At 38.4% G+C, this 20,749-nt stretch overlaps 1 protein-coding gene across 1 annotated transcript; it reads left to right on the top strand.

Moving 5' to 3' along the window:
- The first annotated feature begins 10,030 nt into the window (after positions 1–10,030).
- On the top strand, positions 10,031–18,973 carry LOC143883037 (pentatricopeptide repeat-containing protein At2g13600-like). Its single transcript, XM_077386403.1, has 4 exons — positions 10,031–11,886; positions 18,142–18,215; positions 18,323–18,508; positions 18,595–18,973. The coding sequence occupies exons 1-2, from the start codon at positions 10,094–10,096 to the stop codon at positions 18,167–18,169; spliced, it is 1,821 nt and encodes a 606-aa protein (XP_077242518.1). The 5' UTR covers positions 10,031–10,093; the 3' UTR covers positions 18,170–18,215; positions 18,323–18,508; positions 18,595–18,973.
- Positions 18,974–20,749: the final 1,776 nt, after the last annotated feature.

The raw sequence follows: 20,749 nt of genomic DNA, 5'->3' as shown, positions 1-20,749 counted from the left end.
TAGAGAGTCTTTGACTCATTTGTCCTTTTAGGATTGTTATTAGAGAATCTTTGATTCGTTTACCTTTGCTTTTGATAGTGTTATTTGTTTAGGGGTTTCCCCTATTTGCCCTAGGGTTTAGCCCTAAGGTTTTGCTTTGTATATTCCCTTAGGTCTTTGACCAAAAGGGTGAAAACTCTTTAAACTTCAAAAACATTTGAAAACTTTAAAAATGTCAAAAACATTTGAAAAACATTAAAAAAAACTTGTCTTTTGGATTGTTAGGTAGTATTAGGAGAGTTCGATTTTCGAACTACGTTGGCTTGATCCTCTTCCGAGGTACGTAGTGCAGCTTGGGATTTACATCCCAAGTCCAGCCAAACTTTTTTGTAAATAAATGTTTTAAACCTTTTTCAAAAACCTTTAAAATCTTGTTTCCAAAAGATCTTTCTCTAGAGTTAGGAGTTTCTCCTAGATAGAGAGTTTTAGAGTTAGGGTTTTTCTTTTGATAGGTTGTTTGATTGTTTGTTTGCTGTGTGCTTGTTTTAGAGTTAGGGGTCTGTCCTAGAGTTATAGGAGTGCCTCCGTCCGGTCAGTTGGCGATTCACATCGCCGACCGATGACTAGGTCTTGGATACGTTAGCGATCCCTTGGTTTTCCTTAGGACACACAGCCTAGTTACACATAGGTTGTAGGAACCACCTGCATTAGCCTAGGGCTAATCTGCATTTAGTTAGGGCATATAGGGTGTCCTAAAATCCACAATTCACTGGAATTTAAATAATCGTACAATAAACTTTAATAATTAGTCCGGTCTTTTAGATCGAGTCTAGGATAGAGGTCTAGGTGTCTTAGGCATCCTAGCTTAGAATAGGCGCGAAGAACTACGTTGCCTTGATTCTCGTGGAGGCGGGGATACGTAGGCTTCTTTGGATGAATATCAGACCATCCGAGGACTTGGGCTAATAATTTAGAGTCTTAGGATTTGTTGTATTGTTATTATATGTTTTGATGTGTTTTCTTACTTTCTTGTACTGATCCTGTACCTTTAGCTATAGCTTGCATGTGTTTGCACATCAGAATTTAGACACCCATTAGGCATGTCACTCATAACCTAGCTATGCTTAGGTGACACATCTTTCATTTCATTTTATGCGCTTATTATTTTATCATCAGGAAATGCATGCTTAGGTAGACGATTCCTGATGATTGTTCCCATTTCATATGATTTTTACCCAAACTTATTTGGAGTTAATAATAAATGGCATAAGAGACCAAGTGTTCGCACTCGGGCGAATTGGGGGCGCCTAACCCCTTCCCCATTCGTAACCAGGCACGGACCTTTTGTATCTCTGGTTATCCATTGCAAACAGAGCATTTGTTTTGGTTCCATGGCTTGTCCATGGATGGCGACTCTGAGTTATTTTTAGGTACATCTTAGTTTCGAGCCCTGGCTCCTGATCAGGATGTATCTCATTCGTTTTGTATCGCCACTCATGCTATGCTGTGAGGGTGGCATCCGTTTCGAGAGTTCCCTGGTAGAGAGATCCTGAGGGTGTTAGGGACGCGTCCCTCCGCACCGTCCTCGGATCGGGGTCCACAGATGCCTCATTTCTCGAATCAATTTGTGAATGGTCTCGTCTTCTCCTTGAGCCCGTTTGTGAACGGTACCTCATTTCTCGAATCCATTTGTGAATGGTCTTGTCTTCTCCTTGAGCCCGTTTGTGAACGGTGCCTCATTTCTCGAATCCATTTGTGAATTCTCATCTTCTCCTTGAGCCCGTTTATGAACAGTGCCTAATTTCTCGAGTCCATTTGTGAATGGTCTCGTCTTCTCCTTGAGCCCGTTTGTGAACGGTGCCTCATTTCTCGAGTCCATTTGTGAATGGTCTTGTCTTCTCCTTGAGCCCGTTTGTGAACGGTGCCTCTTTTCTCGAGTCCATTTGTGAATGGTTTTCTATCCTCCTTGAGGCCGTTTGTGAACGGTGCCTCATTGTCCAAGTCCATTTGGGAATGCTTCTTATCGTCGTTGAACCTGCTTGTGAGCGGCGTCTCATCTCCTTCTAAAAACCGTTTGAGAACGATCTTTGTCATTTCCCTTCAGAATCCATTCGAAAATGATATCTCATTCTCTAATTGCCTGTTTGTGAACGGCACCGCATCGAGTTTTTATTATTATTATTCCAATTCTAGGATTTCATCTAGGGTCTTGCATTATAGTAGGTTGCATTGTGTCTAGGGAGTCCTTTGTCGATTAAAGCTACACAAAATGGCTATATCACTTTTACTTTGGTATTCGATGACTACGTCATCTCTACCAAAGAGGAGCATCTGTAGACACCCTCATTTTGCTACACTTTAACCAACAATAACCTAATATATTGATCCGTGGAATTTTATTGGTAAAGTATGCATCCTCAAATTTTCTAAAAACTGAAATGATAAAGAGATGTACCTGGTGAGATGATTAGATTCGAAAAATTGAAAAATACCCTGATTGGTGAATTTAGTGTGTTAAATTCATGTGAGAGCCCCTCTATCATGGATTTATATGTTTTAAGTCATTAATATCTCGATCTGACTTTACGGATCATCAATCGGGACAAAATAAGCTAGGGTCACTTCACAGCCCGAGACCTGATTCCATTCCGAGACCCGATTTCCGTAAATCGTTAGATCAAGGGCAGATCTTAACCTGGGTGTCTTTCCTTACTAAGAATTTGTGATCATTTAGTCAAAATAGGATCGATCAAGGTTAATCTCAAATTCAGATTAAACATTGTGTCACTTAATTGAGCAAAAACCCAGTGAAAAATCACGGATCAATGTGGGTGAACGAGAGCCGTCGAAATAATTTAACCAAATTATCAACAACAGTGCTTTCAGTACTTTAATTGTTGTCAAAATTCATATTTCAAAGGTTAGGATCATTCATCAAAAATTGATTAAGTTGGTTGGATCAATCGAATCGTCAATTTGATCAACGGTTGGAAAAACGATTCGCTGTTAAAAACCGACGGCTCGCATTGGTCAAAAATTCTGAAAATAATATTTCTATGGCAACATTGGGCTTAAATGAAAGAGGAAAAATCAACGATTTTAATGGCGAAAGAATTATCGAAATCGGACTTCAAAATCTCCTGAAAACCGCGTTTTTCGATTTTTACATTCAAAATATTTGAAAAATCTTTTACAAGATTCTAGGAGATTTGGAGGCATCAGCTCGTCCATTCTTTCGATCGAAATTGATCTCAACCACCCAATCTTATTCCATATCATTGCAAAGATTTCAGGATATTTGGAGACCCGATCTCTCTCGTTCTTTCGATCACATAGAGATTGCAGTTAATCGCAACCATCCAAATCGTTGCCATTCTCTACAAAAGCAACCAAATTGAACATTTCCCTTACCTTGAAATTTGCTTCCAAAATCTACAAACATTTTAAGGACAAATGGCATCATCTTGGACCTTGAATTGTTCCTAAATCTTTAGTACTTGATCCTGGCCGCATAAGTGCCTGCCATTTTTAACATAGCCATGGCTTAAATGGAAGATGCCAAAGAAGAGGAAGAATATTCTAGAAAAATCCGATCTTGGCCATTCTTTCCCCTTTCTTTTTCCATCACTCAATCTCCACCCTACACATCTAGGCCCTAAAGATGGCAACCTGGCTCATCCCTCACCTATAAATACCTATGCTCTCTTCTTTCAAAAGAGGAGAGAGAAAAAGAGGAAGAAGACTCAAAGAAAACTACTAGAGAAATCCTCCATATCCCCGCCTTCAAATCTTGTCCTATTCAAAGGATACCCAAAATCTCCATCACAGGTAGGTGCACTATTCTCAGATTTTTTTCAGGATCATTTGATATTTTTTTATGTATTTTTGCACGATTTTTAGCATTTAATTGAATTTAATTCAATATTATATGTGTGTGCTCAAAATCACGATCTACATGAGTGTTTCAATTCCGTTTCGTCCCGAAATTTATTACCATTCTACTTAAATAGACTAAAATAACTATCGGATCGGATCGGACATTGGATCAAAGGTTTTTTAGAATTTGAGTGAAGAGTGGAATTTTATTTAAAATAATGGCTGAGAAATTACGAAATTCGAAAAAATAGCCATCTCAGGATGATCTATTTTTTGGAATTTTAAAATTTTCTTGTGTTCATCATATCAAAACAAGATTAAAGGACGTTTTCCGGAGTCATAATTTTCTCGAAAATTGTGTTTTAAAAATGGAAAACTCTTCAAAAATATCTTTTCGACGAAGAAAAATAAAAAATATATTAAACAGATTCCAAAAATAATTAAATTTCTTGAGAAAATAATATGATGCTGATAAATTCCACCTTGAATTATTGAGAATTTTTGGATTTTGTTTGGTATATTATTTTATGCTTTCTTTGAAAATTATCATATTTTGTGAGAATTGTTACTGACATTAGATCACCATTAAAATTTACAAACTTTTTACAGTAGTCTTATATTTCATATCTCTTACTGCTGTAAAATTTTTAATTTATTTGGATCTTGTTTCCTATGGTATGTAGTGTTAATTCATAATCTGATCTGAAAATGGAAAAATCCGAAATTGATAGTAAATAGTTTCTAAAATTCATTAAAATCTCACAGCATGCTAGTTTTAGTTATATCTCACTACTGTAAAAATTTCAATGAATTTAGATTTCTATTTCTAGTAGTTTCTGTGTTATTTTTGCATTCTGGTCTCGTTATTGTTAAATCAAAATAAAATATGAGCTTAATGTAAAAATCTGTAAAAATCTTCCAGTAAGCTACATCCCATCATGTCTTGCTGCTGTAGAAGTTTCAATTCATTTCAAATTCATTTGCAATAATTTCACTTGTAAAATCACTCATACGGTTTAAAATTGATAAAATCTACTGAAAAACGGAAATTAATTAAAAATCATCTTAAAGCTTCTAAAGAACCTTAAAACTCTGTCACACGTTCACTCCTTAATCTATTGAAACAGAAATTTTAGGATCTTTAGATCTCCCTGGAAAAATGGCCAGTGCATCCATAATCTTATCCCAATTGCACTCGATCTTTGACAATTTGAATATTTAAGCTATAACATGTTGTTGGCTCCGAGGTTCACTGTCCACGGAAATCCTGAGATATGCCAGGCAATAAGATGCTATAACCTAAGTATTAAATTGCACAAGGAAAGAGCGCTCTATTCCCTTCCTTGGATGTCATTCTGGGCCAAAATTGGTGAACCCTATAACCATTGGTATTCCTTAATTGTCCATAAACTGAAAATCCTTAAAATCTGAAATTCATTAACTTCAAGAGCTGAAATCGATTCATCTCGTGTCTTTAGGAACCGTTGGATCACGGTTTCCGTCATAAGAACCATTAGAGCCTAATTTAGGAACACTGGTGTCAGGTCGTGTCCTAGGTTTTAGGGAGTCTTAGGTTTTAGGGAGTCCTAGAGTTAGGAGTCCAGCCTCATCACGTACGTTTGCTATGTATCGCAACCGTGCCATAGGTCTAGTTACACTAGTCACCCAATCTTTCCCTAGGACAAGCCTAGTAAACTAGGATGTAGGCTAACCTGCATTAGTCTAAGTAACAATTTGCATTTAGATAGGATCATATAGCATCCTAGATGAAATCCTAAGATAATAAAATCCTCAACTTGAATTAAATAACTTCTCTTAAAACTGTTGAAACAGTCAATCCCGTCTAGGTCGGTGTCTTAGTTGAGTTAGGCATAAGTAGCTTAGCTTAGGTGCACCGAACTACGTCGACTCTGATCCCAGTGAGGCTTGGGTACGTAGGCAGCTTGGATGTCTGATGGCATACCAACCGCGAGTCGGCTCCACAACAAATGTGGGATTTTGTATATTTATTTTATTATGAATTCTTAATTAAAATATGTAGGTTTCCTTGAAATTAGAAGTTTAGGAGAACTTTCACTTAGATTGAATCCAGACAAATTAAGAAATCAAGATACACATTTAGGATTCATATTGAAGTTAGATTTTAGAATGCATGTCACTTAGTTCGCACACTAATAAAGAGTTGAATGAGCCATTTAAAATAAATTCAAAAGAGTTAACTTTTGGAATCGAAGACCGATTATCGGGCAGGAATGGTGCATGTGGCGGATAGCTCCCCATACCTTCCATTCTTGTAACCAGGTAGCGAGTCTAGATTTCTGGTTAATTTTGGGTCCTAGATCCCACATCTAGGTGGCGACTCTGTCAGTCTCTTTTGTGTGGAATTCAGATTGCCTTAGTGATCCCAAGTTCACATAAAAGATGAATCAAAATTAATACTAAAATGCACACGCCAATCGCGTGGGTACGAGAGACCAAGAGAGAGCGTGGCGGCTCGCGCCCCACCCCTCTCGCGGGATCGGGTCCCACAGCAGGGTGTATGAAGATCATTTCACGTTCTCAAGATCATCGATCTATGGATTTTTAGAGGAAGGGATGGAACTCAATGCCTTTTATACATTTTTGTTTCTTGTCATTGTATTTGAAATGATGGATGCTATTATAGTGTCATTTAATGTCCTTTAAATAGTCTTTTTTTACCATTGGATGTCACATTGAAGTAGAAGTTGTAGGTATATGGATTGATTTTAGATGGAGATGGTTGGTTTGATGACTATTGTTTGGAGGTATACTTGTTTATTTTATATGGAGATGGAGATGGTTGGTTTGATGACTATTGTTTGGAGGACCTTCTTGGGTTTATTTTAAATGGGAATGGCTGGTTTGATGAGTTTGGATGCCTTTTTTTTTCTTGTTGTCTGGATGCCAATATGTATATGTTACTTTCTAATGGTGGTACAATTTTTATACAGGTTCTAAGTCATTGTGCTGCTTTATTTCAAAAAATAATAATAAAAAAAAAAAATGCTAATCACCAGCGGTCATAAAACCGTCGGTGAATATTAAAAAGAAAACGCCTCTATAACTTTTACCGATGGTCATGAACACCGGTGTATGTCATAAACACCGACGGTACAGATGAACGTCGGTATATTTTTAATGGAAAAGTCTTTATTTTAGTATCATTTACAGACGCTTATGACCGTCGGTGTAAAAAAACGTTTACCGGCGTTTTTATCAATTGTCGGTGAATGTCCTTTTTTCAGCTCTTTTTCACTTATTTTAATGACGGTATAAATCCATGCACCGACGGTTTTAATGTAAAAGGTTTTAGGCACGGTAAAATTACCGACACTGTGAAAAACCGTCGGTGTTACTTCCACTGACGTTTTTACAACTTATTACCGACGCTCGTGAACGTCCTGATATCGCTCATGCAGTGGGGGTTCTATGAGCAATTTTCTTTCTATTCTAGGAAAAGAGCAATGGCAAGTAGTGAAATGGATAATGACGTACTTGAGGGAAACTTCCAAGTTGTGCTTGAATTTTGATGGTTCAAAACCAGTTTTGGAAGGATTTACAAATGCTGACATGGCAAATGACCTTGATAGTAGAAAGTCGACTTTAGGGTATTTGCTTTCTTTTTTTAGGGGGAGCCGTTTCTTGGAAGTCAAAACTCCAAAAGTGTTTTGCATTGTCTACAATAGAGGTAGAATACATTGCTGCAACTGAGGCCGGGAAAGTAATGTTATGGATGAAAAGATTTCTCTAGAATTAGATTTGAAGCAGTAGGAGTATGTGGTTTACTATGATAGACAGAGGGCTATGGACTTAAGCAAGAATGCTATGTACCATTGTCGCACCAAGCACATTGATGTTAAGCATCACTGGATACGTGACGTGATTGAGACACAATTGATGCAATTGAAGAAGATTCATACTGACATGAATCTGTCTGATATAATGACTAAGGTTGTTCCCAAGCAAAGCTTGAGCTATGCATAGGCATGGTAGGCATGGGCTCCAAGTGAGGGGTCAAGGTTTGTGTTTCCTCCACATGGGCCTGGAGGGATAGATTATTGTGGGGTCCAGCTCCATGTAGGCTCCACACCCACATACCTATTTGACGTAAGGAAAGATAAATTTCCTATTTAATTAGAAAATAAGAGATTCCTTTTATTTGATAAAAAAATGGGAAAGTGAGTGAGTCGGTAGTGTGTGTGTGTGACGTGAAAAACGCAAAAAACATAAAAATGAGAGAGAGAGAGAGAGAGAGAGAGAGAGAGAGAGAGAGAGAGAGAGAAGGGGTTTCTTATGTTTAGGGTTTTGATTTGGGATCAAGATCAAAACCTAAGGCCTTTTGGGCGTTCTTCTTGAAGATTTCACCGCGCCATTGAATCCTCTTGATGCACCGAGACTTCGCGAGGATTTGGGTTTCACCGACTTGAAGATCGGAGTGTGTAATTGTGGTGAGAAAGTGGGATTTGTTGTTCCCAAATTGGTAACCCTTTTATCTCTCAAATTCCTTATATTTACTCAATATAAGAGTTCTTCTACACTATCAGAGAGAGTTACAAAGTACACACTCACCCTCTTAAACAGTAATCAACCTGCAATCCTTTACAAGAGAAGAGCCCACCCCTTACAAGAGAACATGTTCTCTGTCTCACACAATGAGTCACTCTCTTTTTCTCCTTACAAGGTAAAAAGCCCTAAGAGAATTTACAGAGAGTTTTGTTGTAGATTTTTCAAAAATATGAGAAACTAGGATTCATCACCCACACTCACGGTTTTGTAAAAGCGTAAAGAGATGGTATAGTAGGGAGTTGGTTTTCAAATAGGACACCACTTCCTTATATTAGAAAAATGGAGTCAGGCGGCTAGTCTGTCGCATGTCAGACCAGAGACAAAAGCTAGCAATTCCCTTTTTTTAATGATATGTTTGTATTTTTATTTCTTTTTGCATTCCCTTGCAATGGACGCAGAATATGAATTCATATTCCTTATCCGGGCAATCCAATCTAACAAGAAAAGTTAAACCATTGTTTTTTTAAGTCTTGTGCATGGCGTGCCAATTCCACATGGGACAAAGAAAATGTGGGTCGGCTCATAATGTCCTACAATATAAATGGTCTTACATTCACATACATCTCCCCTCCGCCCTGGCGTGAAACTCGGGCCGGGTAAATGAGCATAACATCAACCCTAACACGACCTAACCCGAGCCCCAACTAGAGGAGGGTCAACCCAAATCCTAATCCGAAGTCAACCCAACCTGAGTCCCAACCAAAAGAGAAAAAGAAGATGAAGAAATTGAGAAAAATCTAAAGAAATAGAAAAAACCAGCTTGTAGCTTAGTTGTCCTTTGGAACCGGCGAGGCTGTTCTCTTTCCTATGAAAAAGGCGAGAGAGAGAGAGAGAGAGAGAGAGAGAGAGAGAGAGAGAGAGAGAAGGAAAAAAAAGGAAAAAACACTGTAAAAAGGAAAATAACAAACACAACCGTCAGCAGTTATCCTTTCTAAAGAAGTTTAGAGAGGTAAACATGAAGGGGAAAATACAATCAGTTTTGGGTTTTGCGTTTTGCCTTTAAAGTTTTTCAAAATCCTAATAATAATGGACTAGAATACGAGCCATTTTGGCTAGCCTTTTGCATTTTTCTATTATAAAAACACTAATAAATAGGGGATGGATGGATGCATGGCTGTAAGCTTTTCCCAAGGGTAACTTATTAAATAGAGGAAAGACTAGCAAAAACAGGAAGGAAGACCCACACTCGTTCTGGGCTGGGGTTGTCGAGTTGCCATTGACTCAACTCTAATCTGACCCGATGTCACTTCGGGTTAGACTTTTCTAGCCCTAACCAGACCCCAACTTTGTAAATCTCAATCCAGCCGGACAAAACTCAGGTTGAACCCGACCCGAGTTGCCTCCCTTCGTGCCGTCCAACCTCCAATCAATGAACCACAAACATTGCCATTTTCTTTCATCTATTGTAAAAGTGACTTCTGAAGCCATTCTAAAAAAGAGAAATTATACGGTGACTGACCGTGTAGAAACAAGGGCGGAGAGAGATTTTGATTTTTTATCCAACAAAAAGTAAAAAAAAGAGAGCTTTTGTTGGATGGAAAATCAAGGGTGGGGGGTTTTCCTTCCCGACCTGTCACCATATAAAATCTCAAAAAAGAGAACCGACTTTTGTAGCCATTCTAAAAAACCTCTCTCTCTCTCTCTTTCTCATATGTTTGAAGCTCAAAAACTTCATGCTTCCCTCTTGAAAACCGGCCTACAAAACCTAACCTACCGATCCAACCTTCTCCTCCATGCTTACGCCAAAACAGGCTTCTTATCTGACGCCCAAAACCTTCTAAACCTCATACCTCACCCCAACGTTGTCTCTTACAATACCCTCTTCTCCGCCTATGTGAAATCCAATAAAATCAATGAAGCCCTTAAACTCTTCTCCAACACCCCACAAACCGACACTCGATCTTATAACACCCTCATTACAGGCTTTGTCCAAAATCAAAGATTCAAAGAAGCCATATCCTTTTTCGCCCAAATGACCCACAGTTCAACTAGGCCTGACAATTTCACATACACAATTATCATTCCATGTTGCAATTTGAAAACTGGGAGACAAATTCATTCACAAATCATTAAGGTTTGTTCGTGTTCGGACGCCTTTCTCGGCACAAATCTTGTGAAAATGTATGCGGAGTTTGGAGAAATGGGGGACACGCGGAAGGTGTTTGATGAAATGCCTGAAAGAGATTTGGTATCTTGGAATGCTTTGATTGCTTGCTATTCGAAGTTTGGGATGGGTGAATTTAGTTTGCAACTCTTTAGAGAAATGGTTTGGGAAAGAATGGGGGTAGACGAGTACACTTTAGCGACTATGCTTAATGAATTTGCTTTGAATTCTCGAGTTTTTGAAGCAATGCAGGTACATTCATTGATCATTCGAAGTGGGTTTTGTTTCGACCGATTCACTAGTAATGCTTTGCTAAACTTTTATGCTAAATGTGGGTTTCTTTCAGCCGCAGCGCGGGTGTTTGAGGAAATTCCTGAACCAGACGTGGTTTCTTGGACGGCGATGCTCGTTGGGCTCACGCAAAATGGTTGTGAGAAGGATGCAATGTCGGTGTTTGAATGGATGCGTTTGTCGGGAGTGGAACCCAATTCTTTTACCTTTGGTGGGTTGCTTAGTGCCTGTGCTAGTGCTAATGCATTTGGAAGGGGTAAGCGATATCATGGTCTTGTTTTGAAGTTTGGATTGGAATTTGATGTGGTTGTGGGAAGTGCAATTATAGATATGTACTCAAAGTGCGGGGAAATGAACGATGCATTTAGACTCTTTCAGAGCATGCCTGAGAAAGATTTTGTTTCTTGGAATGGAATCATATGTGGGTTTGCCCAAAATGGAGAAGGTATGAAAGCTTTGGAGCTTTTCGATGAGATGGTGAGATCAGATCAAACCATGATCGCTCCTAACCAGGTCACATTCGTCGGCTTGTTAAGTGCGTGTAGCCATTGTGGTCTGGTTCTCGAGGGTTGTCGCTATTTCAATGACATGATAAATGTGTATAAGATTGAGCCGACAACAAAGCATTACACATGTATCATTGATATTTTGGCACGGGCCGGACATTTGAGGGAGGCAGAAGCTTTCCTTCTAGCCTTGCCGTTGAAGCCTGATAGTGTAATGTGGGGCGCATTGCTCGGAGCTTGTAAAATACATGGGAATTTGAGCATGGCTAGGCGTATTTCAGAACGAATTTTTATGGATGAGCCAGAGGGCTCTTCAAGTTATGTGCTTTTGGCCAACATGTATGTTGACATTGGTGAATGGGGTGATGCACTGGAAGTTAGGGAAGTAATGCATTCTAGAGGAGCTCAGAAAGTGAGGGGGAGCAGTTGGATTGAGATTAGAGATCAAATGAATTTCTTTGTTTCAGGTGATAAGTATCATCATCAAATCCAATCAATTCATGAGGTGTTGCAGAGATTATGTTTACAAATGGTGGAGGAAAGGTATGACTGACTGACATATTTTGCCTGCATGAATTGCTTGTATAGTAGTTGTATGAGTATGACTTGGTTTTGTAGTCCCCTTACATGTTGTGATAAGGAGAATCCAGTGTGCAACCATAGATGGTAAAACACCATTGTGGTGTTGCTGCATCTTTAGTGGTCATAGTTAGCCGGTTTCTTAGAAAAGCCTTGGGGGTTCCACGCGAAAGACAAGATCGCACATCGGAAAAGTGAATGGATGTGGAAGGCCTTAAAAGGACTTGGGCACCCTTCACTTAACGGCATGCTTTTACGTGTGAGTTTTACCCGGGCCCAACAAGTGGTATCAGAGCCGGGGTACCCTTGAGGATGGAGGAAATCCCTTGGGGAAGATCTCGTAGTTCTCACGTTGCTTCCGTTTGGAGGGGGAGATGGTTGGGGGTTCCATGTGAAAGCAAAGATCTCACATAAGGAAAGTGAATGGATGGAAGGGCTTATAAGGACTTTGGCACCCTCTCCTTAATGGCTAGATTTTAAGGGTAAGTTCTACCTGGGACCCAACAAAAGGTAACTCTGATCCCTTCACAAAAGAGTGAAAGGCTGAATTCTGAGCAACACACTTAGTCATGACGGAGGTGAAACTCTCCCATTGTTTTATCCTTTTTTTTATGGGACAATGCTTTGGTGCACAAGGCGTCACATGAGGCGTCACGGGCCTAGCCCGAGTCCAAGGTATAACAAACCGGAACTTGAATAAACCCAAACAAACTTGGTTTGTTTTTGTATTTGCTGCTTGGGTGGTGCCCTGGGAGTATGTATAAGATAGCTCACCTTCATATCTATTAATAAGGATCCAATGCAGTGCGTCTCCTAATTTGAGAATAGATTATTTACCTTGGTAAAATGTGTTAAGGGCTTTCAAAAGGAGGCCTTAAGTACTACTTCTATAATGATAGTCGAACAAACATAACCTATGAAGCAAAATGAGCATGGGCTTGGTAGAATCGTGGAGAAGAAATAGTTGCAACACACACTAGCCTCAAATTCATAACTAAGTAATTATCTTATCAACAAAGAAGGAAGATTTTCTTTCATTAGAATTGGTCTAGTTTCTTTTTCTTTAGAAATGGTCTTCTTCTGAAAAGAAAAATGATATGACTATCCATTACGTAATCAATTATAACAATGATCAAGAAAACACGCACATTTTTGGATGTAGGGTAAACAAATTATAGAAAACACATGGAAAATTATTCAATGGATGGGTCTATCATCCGTGAAATTTATTTTATTTTATTTTCTAAAAAAGGGCGAAATTTTATGATTTAGAAAAAAACAATGAAAAATGATCCAGCCAAACACCGGAAAACTCATTCTCAAGGAAAATAAATCTAAGAAAAGTTTTACCCTATATCCCAACCAAGGTTTTAAATTTCGGTTTCGGAATGCGTTTCGGTCCTCACCTAAACCGAAATTTCAGTCGAAATTTTGAAATTTCGTTCGAAATCCGTCGAAATAGAATAAAGTAATATTTTATCCCGTACAAAATTTTGGCAAAATTACCAAAATTTCTTTAATTTCGGCTGAAATTTCAGGATAATATTAAATAATGAATATTCTTCAGATTTTTTAGAGATATTCGTTAAATTTCGGCCAGAAATTTCGGGGATAATGAAATTTCGATCGAAATTTTGTAACGTTTCGACTTCACCCCATTTCGATTTCGCTCTCGACCGAAACCCGAAATTTCGGATTTCAGTCGAATTTTAAAACCTTGATCCCAACTGATGCAGGACAATACCTAAATAAGCGAAAAATCCTACACTCCTAATGGGATTAAAGACTATAGGAACTATTAGGACTGAATCTAAAGGCTAGAGGGACCTATGAGAACCACTAAGGCTGATTTATTGCAAATTTATTTTGCGGATAGCAGCAATTTCAAGACTTAAAACAGCAATAAGAGATGTAAAAATAATAATTAAGAATTAAATAAACCTTGCACAAAGTACTCAGCAGTTCGAAGACCTTTCGGGTAATTTGTAAGGGCAAAATTGGGCTAAAACGGGATTTTAAGTGTGAGACCAAGTAAATTAATGGCCGTTGCACCATTAATTTCTAAAAAAATGTGTTCTAGGGTTGAAAAGGGTGCTTATTTTGAATTGGCTACAAAAGGGGTTTAAAGCTGTGGATGCGGGTGCTTTGACTGAGGTTTAGTCCCAAATAAAGTCCTTCAAAGTCTCAAGTTGAGATCTTGAAGATTAAAGAAGTTATTTGGAATTTAGGTTTTTCAACTCTAGGTTTAAAGAAACACAAAAGATTGAAAGATTTGATGTCTTACCTTGTTTCGGGATGATTTGAGGGAAAAGAAGAAGGAAAGTGAGAAAGATTGGCTCCAAGCCACCAAGAGGAGAAGAGAAGAAGAAGTTCAAGCCACAATAGCTCTCACAAAAAAAATATCAATTTTATTCAATATTCAAAAGTCCCTTACACTTCTTTCATAAGATGTATTTATAGGAAAAGAAATCCTAGAAGATAACTTCAAACCTAATCAACTAATCTCAACCATTCATCTAATCAAAAGTAAAATAAGTTAAAAACTTACCTAAAATAGTAATCCCGTAATCTATGAAGCATGGGTATGGGTACGGGGTGTGGGTACAACACGACATGGGTACGTGATTTTCCAAAAAAATCGGGTGCGTTCGGGTACGCCGAATATAATAATATATTTTAATATTCTATTTTTATATTTATAAAAATAAAAAATAATAATTGGAGAGCAATCAAATAACAATAACATTACCAAAATGAAAAATTCTAATATTACTCTTTATTTCATAAGTGATTAAGTTCCATATTTCATAAGATGAGGCATCAATACATCATTCATTAAAAAAAAGGGTCTGTCGCCTTGACCAGTGTGTTGACTAGTGCCTGATAAGATGAATAATTTTTAGAGACCAAATTATGAGATTTTTTATACCGGACTTTTGGGATTTAATAATGTTTGGACATGATAGATTTTATGAATTAAATTTTTTTTTAAAATACCCCACCGTTTGAAAGTTATGAAAGTTAAAATTTTGACCCAACCCTTTTTCTTCAAATTTTGTACTAGAACAGGAGAGTTGACTTTTTTTCCTTTTAGATTTGGGTCTTGAAACTATTTTTAATAAATCCAAATGAGGATTATTTCGTTATTTACATGTAAGTCTTAAGTACATTTACTTAAATGGTTTACATGTAAATACTAAGTACAGGAGAGGAGAGAGAAGAAGCAGGAAGGATTTACACCAAATGAGAGAAGCAGGATGTGTCGGGTACGCGTGGGTGTGCACCCTAAACGCACCCGACACACACCCAACAACCAAAATTGGGTTTTTTTTTTTTCCAAATATGGGTACGTACCCAGGACGTACCCAGGGCGTACCCATACGTACCCGCACCCAATACGTGTCGGGTACGGGTACGGGAGCCCCGGGAGAGTATCCGTGCTTCGTAGCCCGTAATAGACCTATATCACTTCCTAAAAACACTCATAAATTGCTCAAATCACCTCCAAACCATGTGATCTTGAGCTCATTAGATAGGTAATTGAAAATCCTTTGTAATAATACAAAAAACACACCAAACAGATGAGATTTGATGCCTAAAAAGTAAATAATAAAAAAAAAACGCTCATGTCTGTGGCCCATGCTAGTCTTGTCCACGTCTGCGCTTGTAAACCTTGAATTCATGCCCATTGTTGATGTCCCCATCACCAACAACCCTAAAGTATTTGGTTAGCATCATTCTAAAATGTATACCCTATTGTTTCATTGTCATTGTAAAAGCTTAGAACGGTTTGATAGTGAAAATTACAAGAGATATTTACCAACTATCTTAGGATTGAGCTAATCAGGATGATAAATAAGGAAGAACTTGTAGTCAAGACAATCACCCTTATTTTACCTCCCAAAAAATTACTAAATTCCTGGGTGAGGGATTGGATGTCAGTGACTCTAGTTTATTTCCGGCTGAGAATTGAATCAAGACTTTCTTTCTGTGAAGAATTTGCTCTGGTTCCTAGAACCTTGATGGACAAGAGTGAATCTTCGCTTAGCCTGTTCAGCCCAGGATACCTCATTTTAAACCACTGGACTGGAGCTTAATGGCGACAGTTGAGGGTGTCCAGAAGCCCAGAAGGCAACCAAAAGCAGGTCCAGCTGGAGACATTTCAATGACTGGGATAGCATAGGACCATAAGATCTAGAAGTGCAACTCGGGTCAGGCTCAACCTGAAAAATCACGGGTTTGGTTTGTTTGAGTCGGGTCGGGTTTGGGTTGAAGAAGTTGAACTCGAGGTGCATTCAGGTTGGGTTCTGGTTGAGGTGTGGGGCAACCCAACCCGGATCAATACCCGACATTATTTTAAAAATTTCTTCTACCATTTTTCTGTTTTGTTTTTTAGGTTTAAAACAACAAAAGGCATAAAACCTAACGGACTCGAGACCTCACATTCTCCCCTTCGTAAACCTCCTGCAAGTAGAAGAAAGGGATGGAAAGGAATCAATTTGTGTGTGTGTGTGTGTGTGTGTGAGAGAGAGAGAGAGAGAGAGAGAGAGAGAGAGAGAGATGAATCGGTAAGTATTTCTCTTTTGATCTCATCTCTCTCCTCTTTCCTCTCCCTCTTTCAATCTCTTTGTTTCTCCTTCCTTCAGCTTTTCTCTTTGAATCGCTTCTCTTTTCTTCTCCTCTCTCCTCTCCCCCTTTCAATCTCTCTCTATATATTTTGTTTATATTTTCTGTCTTCACTTTTTGACTATCTTGTATCAATGAATATCATTTCCTCTTATTTATTTCCTTCTTGATTATGTTCTCATGTTAGCATGTAGAAACTTTTATTCTTTTATATTTCCATGGATTACTGCTATTACTGAAGATTTCATCAATTGATGGCACCCTTGGCTAGGTTATAAAAGCTACTTATTTTTTTTCTCTTGACCCAGTAAAGTGACCCTCATTAATTTCATTCGAAAGTTTCTTTCTTTTTCTTTTTTTGTTGTTGAGAAAATAACGATTTCATTCCATAAGATCAAGCATACAATGTGATGGGGACAAGATGTTCCCCATACAAGGTAAGAGACCAACAGAATGACTCCACCATACGTGGGGATTACAAAAGTAAATAATGTATCAAGACCCAGTTCTCAACCCTGTGTCAATAACGCACAGGTCTGATAAAGCTGCGCCACCCTTGGCAAGCTTGTCCGCCATTCGAAAGTTTCTTTTATACTGCTTTAACAGCAAAAAGCCGCTTCTGAACAGGCCTCGTTAAGCGCAAAACAGAGGAAAAGCTCCAGTGGTGTTTGGGGTTGGCTTGCAGGAACCCCCCTGACCACAAGACTGATTCTTGAACTTTCTCGAGCTCAGTTACGTAACCATATCCATTGCTGTTATTTCAAACCACATGTATCTCTCATTTTCCTTTTCCCAAATTTTTGTCTTCTTTCTATTGATTGTAATAGGAGATCATGTTTCTGTTGGCAGGAAGCCATGGAGCTTCTGCACTGGTCACATATTTTGTAATGTTGGATAGCGTTACAAGTGATTGCCTCAGCATTGTTTACTAACACTTTTGCGTGGAAACTGTTCTCATGGAGTATTTGTGAGGCACATTTGGTCCCTACATGGAGATATTTGTATATAATTTAGACCATTGATCTAGTGGACCAACCATGAGGGCAGTCCGCATTGGGAATCCATTGTATTTTGATCGGTTCATTTTGATATTCATAATTGATTCTCAATTTTTTTCTTAGATTTGTTGCTAGGGTCAGGTTGGGAGAGTAAAAGAACCTTTTAGACAAAATCAATGAGAGTAATGGAAACAGTAGCGATCATTGGTTCCACTACCTATAGATACATGAAAATGGATGGGTTTCTTTTGTTTTGCGAAGAACTGTCTTGGGTGTTTTGGGATTGATAAAATAAACATGGAAATGGATGATGGATGTGGCCATGTGCAGGGTGGGGGGCTTCTGTTTATTGATTCTTCTTCATATTTTCATCTTTATTTTGTATTCTAGTTTAATCTATCTTGTCGTTTAATTTTCATGGAACTAAGTTACATATCTTTCAGCTTGAACCATGCATCCATCTATAGGCTTATCTTCACAATTTTGTCAGGCTTGAGGCTTTGTTTGCATTTTTTTTTTCATTTTTTCACAATGTTTGTGCTTTGGTTGCTTTTGACGACATTGGATCCATGATTTTTGTGTTGCTTGTGTGCAGTATTTTCTATCAATTTGGCTCATTCTGAACCCTCTAGAAGAAAGCGCATGTTTTTTCTGTGTTGCAAGTCCAAGGTCAATTAACTCTATTAGAGCGAGTTTTTTTCTTCTTTTTTTGGCAGTTTCATATTACTTTTTTTTGTTGATTTTCACTGAAATTTGGTACGTTCATTTTCTCTCAGATTCGGGATTATTTGGAAGCCAGGAAGAAGCCGTGAGTAGGGAAGAATTGCTGGGGAGATCAGACCAGGTGGAGTTTCACACTTGCACCAAACCTTTGATGCTATTGGAATTTTGAATAGATTGTGAAGGCTTGGGTAAAAAAGGTTATCCGGGCTAAGGGATTCAACAAGGCTTATCGATTAGGGGTATGGATATCATGCCATTGTTTTTGCTTTTATTTTCTGTTCAATTTATATGGTTATTTATTTTAATGCTATCATTTTATGGTCAGATGTCTGCAATCGGAGACACTAATCCAAATACAACTGCTGATCTCAATATAAATGTCCACTTCTTTATGTGGTTACATGCCGACACAGGTTCACTTCTCAGCAGATTTTTCTCATTCATTTAATTCATCTGAGGTGGCTGCTCTCTCATGAAACAACCAGCCTGTAAATGCCTTTCCGCAAATCCCTTATTAAATTAGTTAGTTTTTGTTTTAGTTGTAGGGTTGATAAAGTCCAAATTCGGAAAGTTTATTTGTTACATAATTACATGTATATTAATCAATGATCTATTAGTGCGCTTAGATGGAAGACCCACCGTAAAAAAAAAAACAAACGAGATTCACATATTTTGTAACAATTTATTTACTAATTGTCAGTAATCAATGGACCCCATGTATGCAGATGTTGCCCAATTTTTTTTTTATTTTTTTATTTTTTTATTTTTTTTTCAAATTGAAAGAAAAGCCCTACCCGAGGTTTTCAAATAGAAAACTTTAAGACGAAAAATGGGTATTTTTCTTGGAATGTGTTAGATCTACATGATGGCTAATAGAGGAAGAGGTATGAGAGAGAGAGAGGATGGAGGAAGAAAGTTACATCTCTTGGGAGAGAGAATGCGTTAAGCAATCTCTCCCCAATACGCATAATATATATATATATATATATGAGGAAAGTGAAGCTACACCGCCGGTGTAGCTAACTTAGCTACACCGCCGGCTTAAAATACAATGGGCCCACTTTGTTTTGGTGATCCAAAGAATTCATTTGATTGGCCCTCACATAGATAGGGTGTCCACCAAAAATCAGCTCCATAGGATCATCCCAACCCTTCAAACTGTGGAGGCAAAAATGAACGTGTAAAAACCTTCACAGATTTGTCCATTTTTGCCTCCACAGTTTGAAGGGTTGGGATGATCCTATGGAGCTGATTTTTGGTGGACACCCTATCTATGTGAGGGCCAATCAAATGAATGGTTTGGATCACCAAAACAATGTGGGCCCATTGTATTTTAAGCCGGCGGTGTAGCTAAGTTAGCTACACCGGCGGTGTAGCTAAGTTAGCTACACCGGCGGTGTAGCTTCACTTTCCTCTCTCTCTCTCTCTCTCTCTCTCTCTCTATATATATATATATATATATATATATATATATATGGAAATGTCACAAATGCCCTTACTAGGGCGACGGTACATTTAACACTCCCCCTCAAGCTGGAATGTATATATCATACATTCCAAGCTTGTTACACAAGTCTCTCAATTTGGCACATCCCAATGGTTTTATAAACATATCTGCAAGTTGATCTGCAGATCGGGTAAACACCGTGCAGATTTCACCACTTTGAATTCGATGACAAATGAAGTGACAATCAACTTCAATATTGCTTGGTTCGTTCATGAAATACTGGATTCGTTGCAATATGAATTGCCGCTCTATTGTCACAATACAATTGCACTGGAGATGTCGATGCAAACCCAATCTCTGATAAGAATGAGCGAAGCCATTTTAGCTCCACACTCGTATATGACATAGCTCTATACTCGGCTTATGCACTTGACTTGGAAACAACATCTTGCTTTTTACTTCTCCATGACGTTAGATTACCTCCGACAAATGTACAATATCATGTCGTTGATCTCCTGTTGCCCAATCCGCATCACTGAATCATTCTACCTTTTCATGTCCATATTTTCTGAAGCATAGACCTTTGCCTGGTGTGCCCTTTAAATATTTGATGATCTGGATGACAGCGGCCCAGTGGGAGGTACGTGGAGCACTGATAAAGCGACTACCCATACCAACTGCAAATGATATGTTTGGACCGGTCACAGTCAAATAGATTAGTTTTTCAGCCAATCTTATATATCGACCAGGATCATTCAGCAACTCTCCTTGATCAGGAAGAAGTTTAACATTTTGATCCATAGGGATAGTTGCAGGTTTAACCCCCATTGAGCCCATCTCTTCTAAAATGTCCAACACATATTTCCTTTGTGACAATGAGAGACCATGACGAGAGCGAGCAGCCTCAATACCAAGAAAGTACCTGTGCTGACCCAGATCTTTTAATAGAAAATTACCTTGGAGAAAAGGACTTCAGATTGTGTATGCCAGACTTGTCATCTCCTGTAATTACAATGTCATCAACATACACTAT

The sequence above is a fragment of the Tasmannia lanceolata genome, unplaced genomic scaffold, assembly GCF_043159265.1.
Source record: "Tasmannia lanceolata isolate RefF3 unplaced genomic scaffold, GAP_Taslan_0.1 ptg000002l, whole genome shotgun sequence".
In the NCBI taxonomy this organism is placed as follows: Eukaryota; Viridiplantae; Streptophyta; class Magnoliopsida; order Canellales; family Winteraceae; genus Tasmannia; species Tasmannia lanceolata.
Note: the sequence above shows the minus strand (reverse complement) of the source record. Positions and strands in the feature narration are given on the sequence as shown.

Bases quoted from the DNA above. Each gene is read 5' to 3' on its own strand.
- LOC143883037 (XM_077386403.1), top strand. From the start codon at position 10,094: ATGTTTGAAGCTCAAAAACTTCATGCTTCCCTCTTGAAAACCGGCCTA. The intron at 11,887-18,141 runs GTATGACTGACT...GCTTGTGTGCAG, and splicing joins TTACAAATGGTGGAGGAAAG to TATTTTCTATCAATTTGGCT.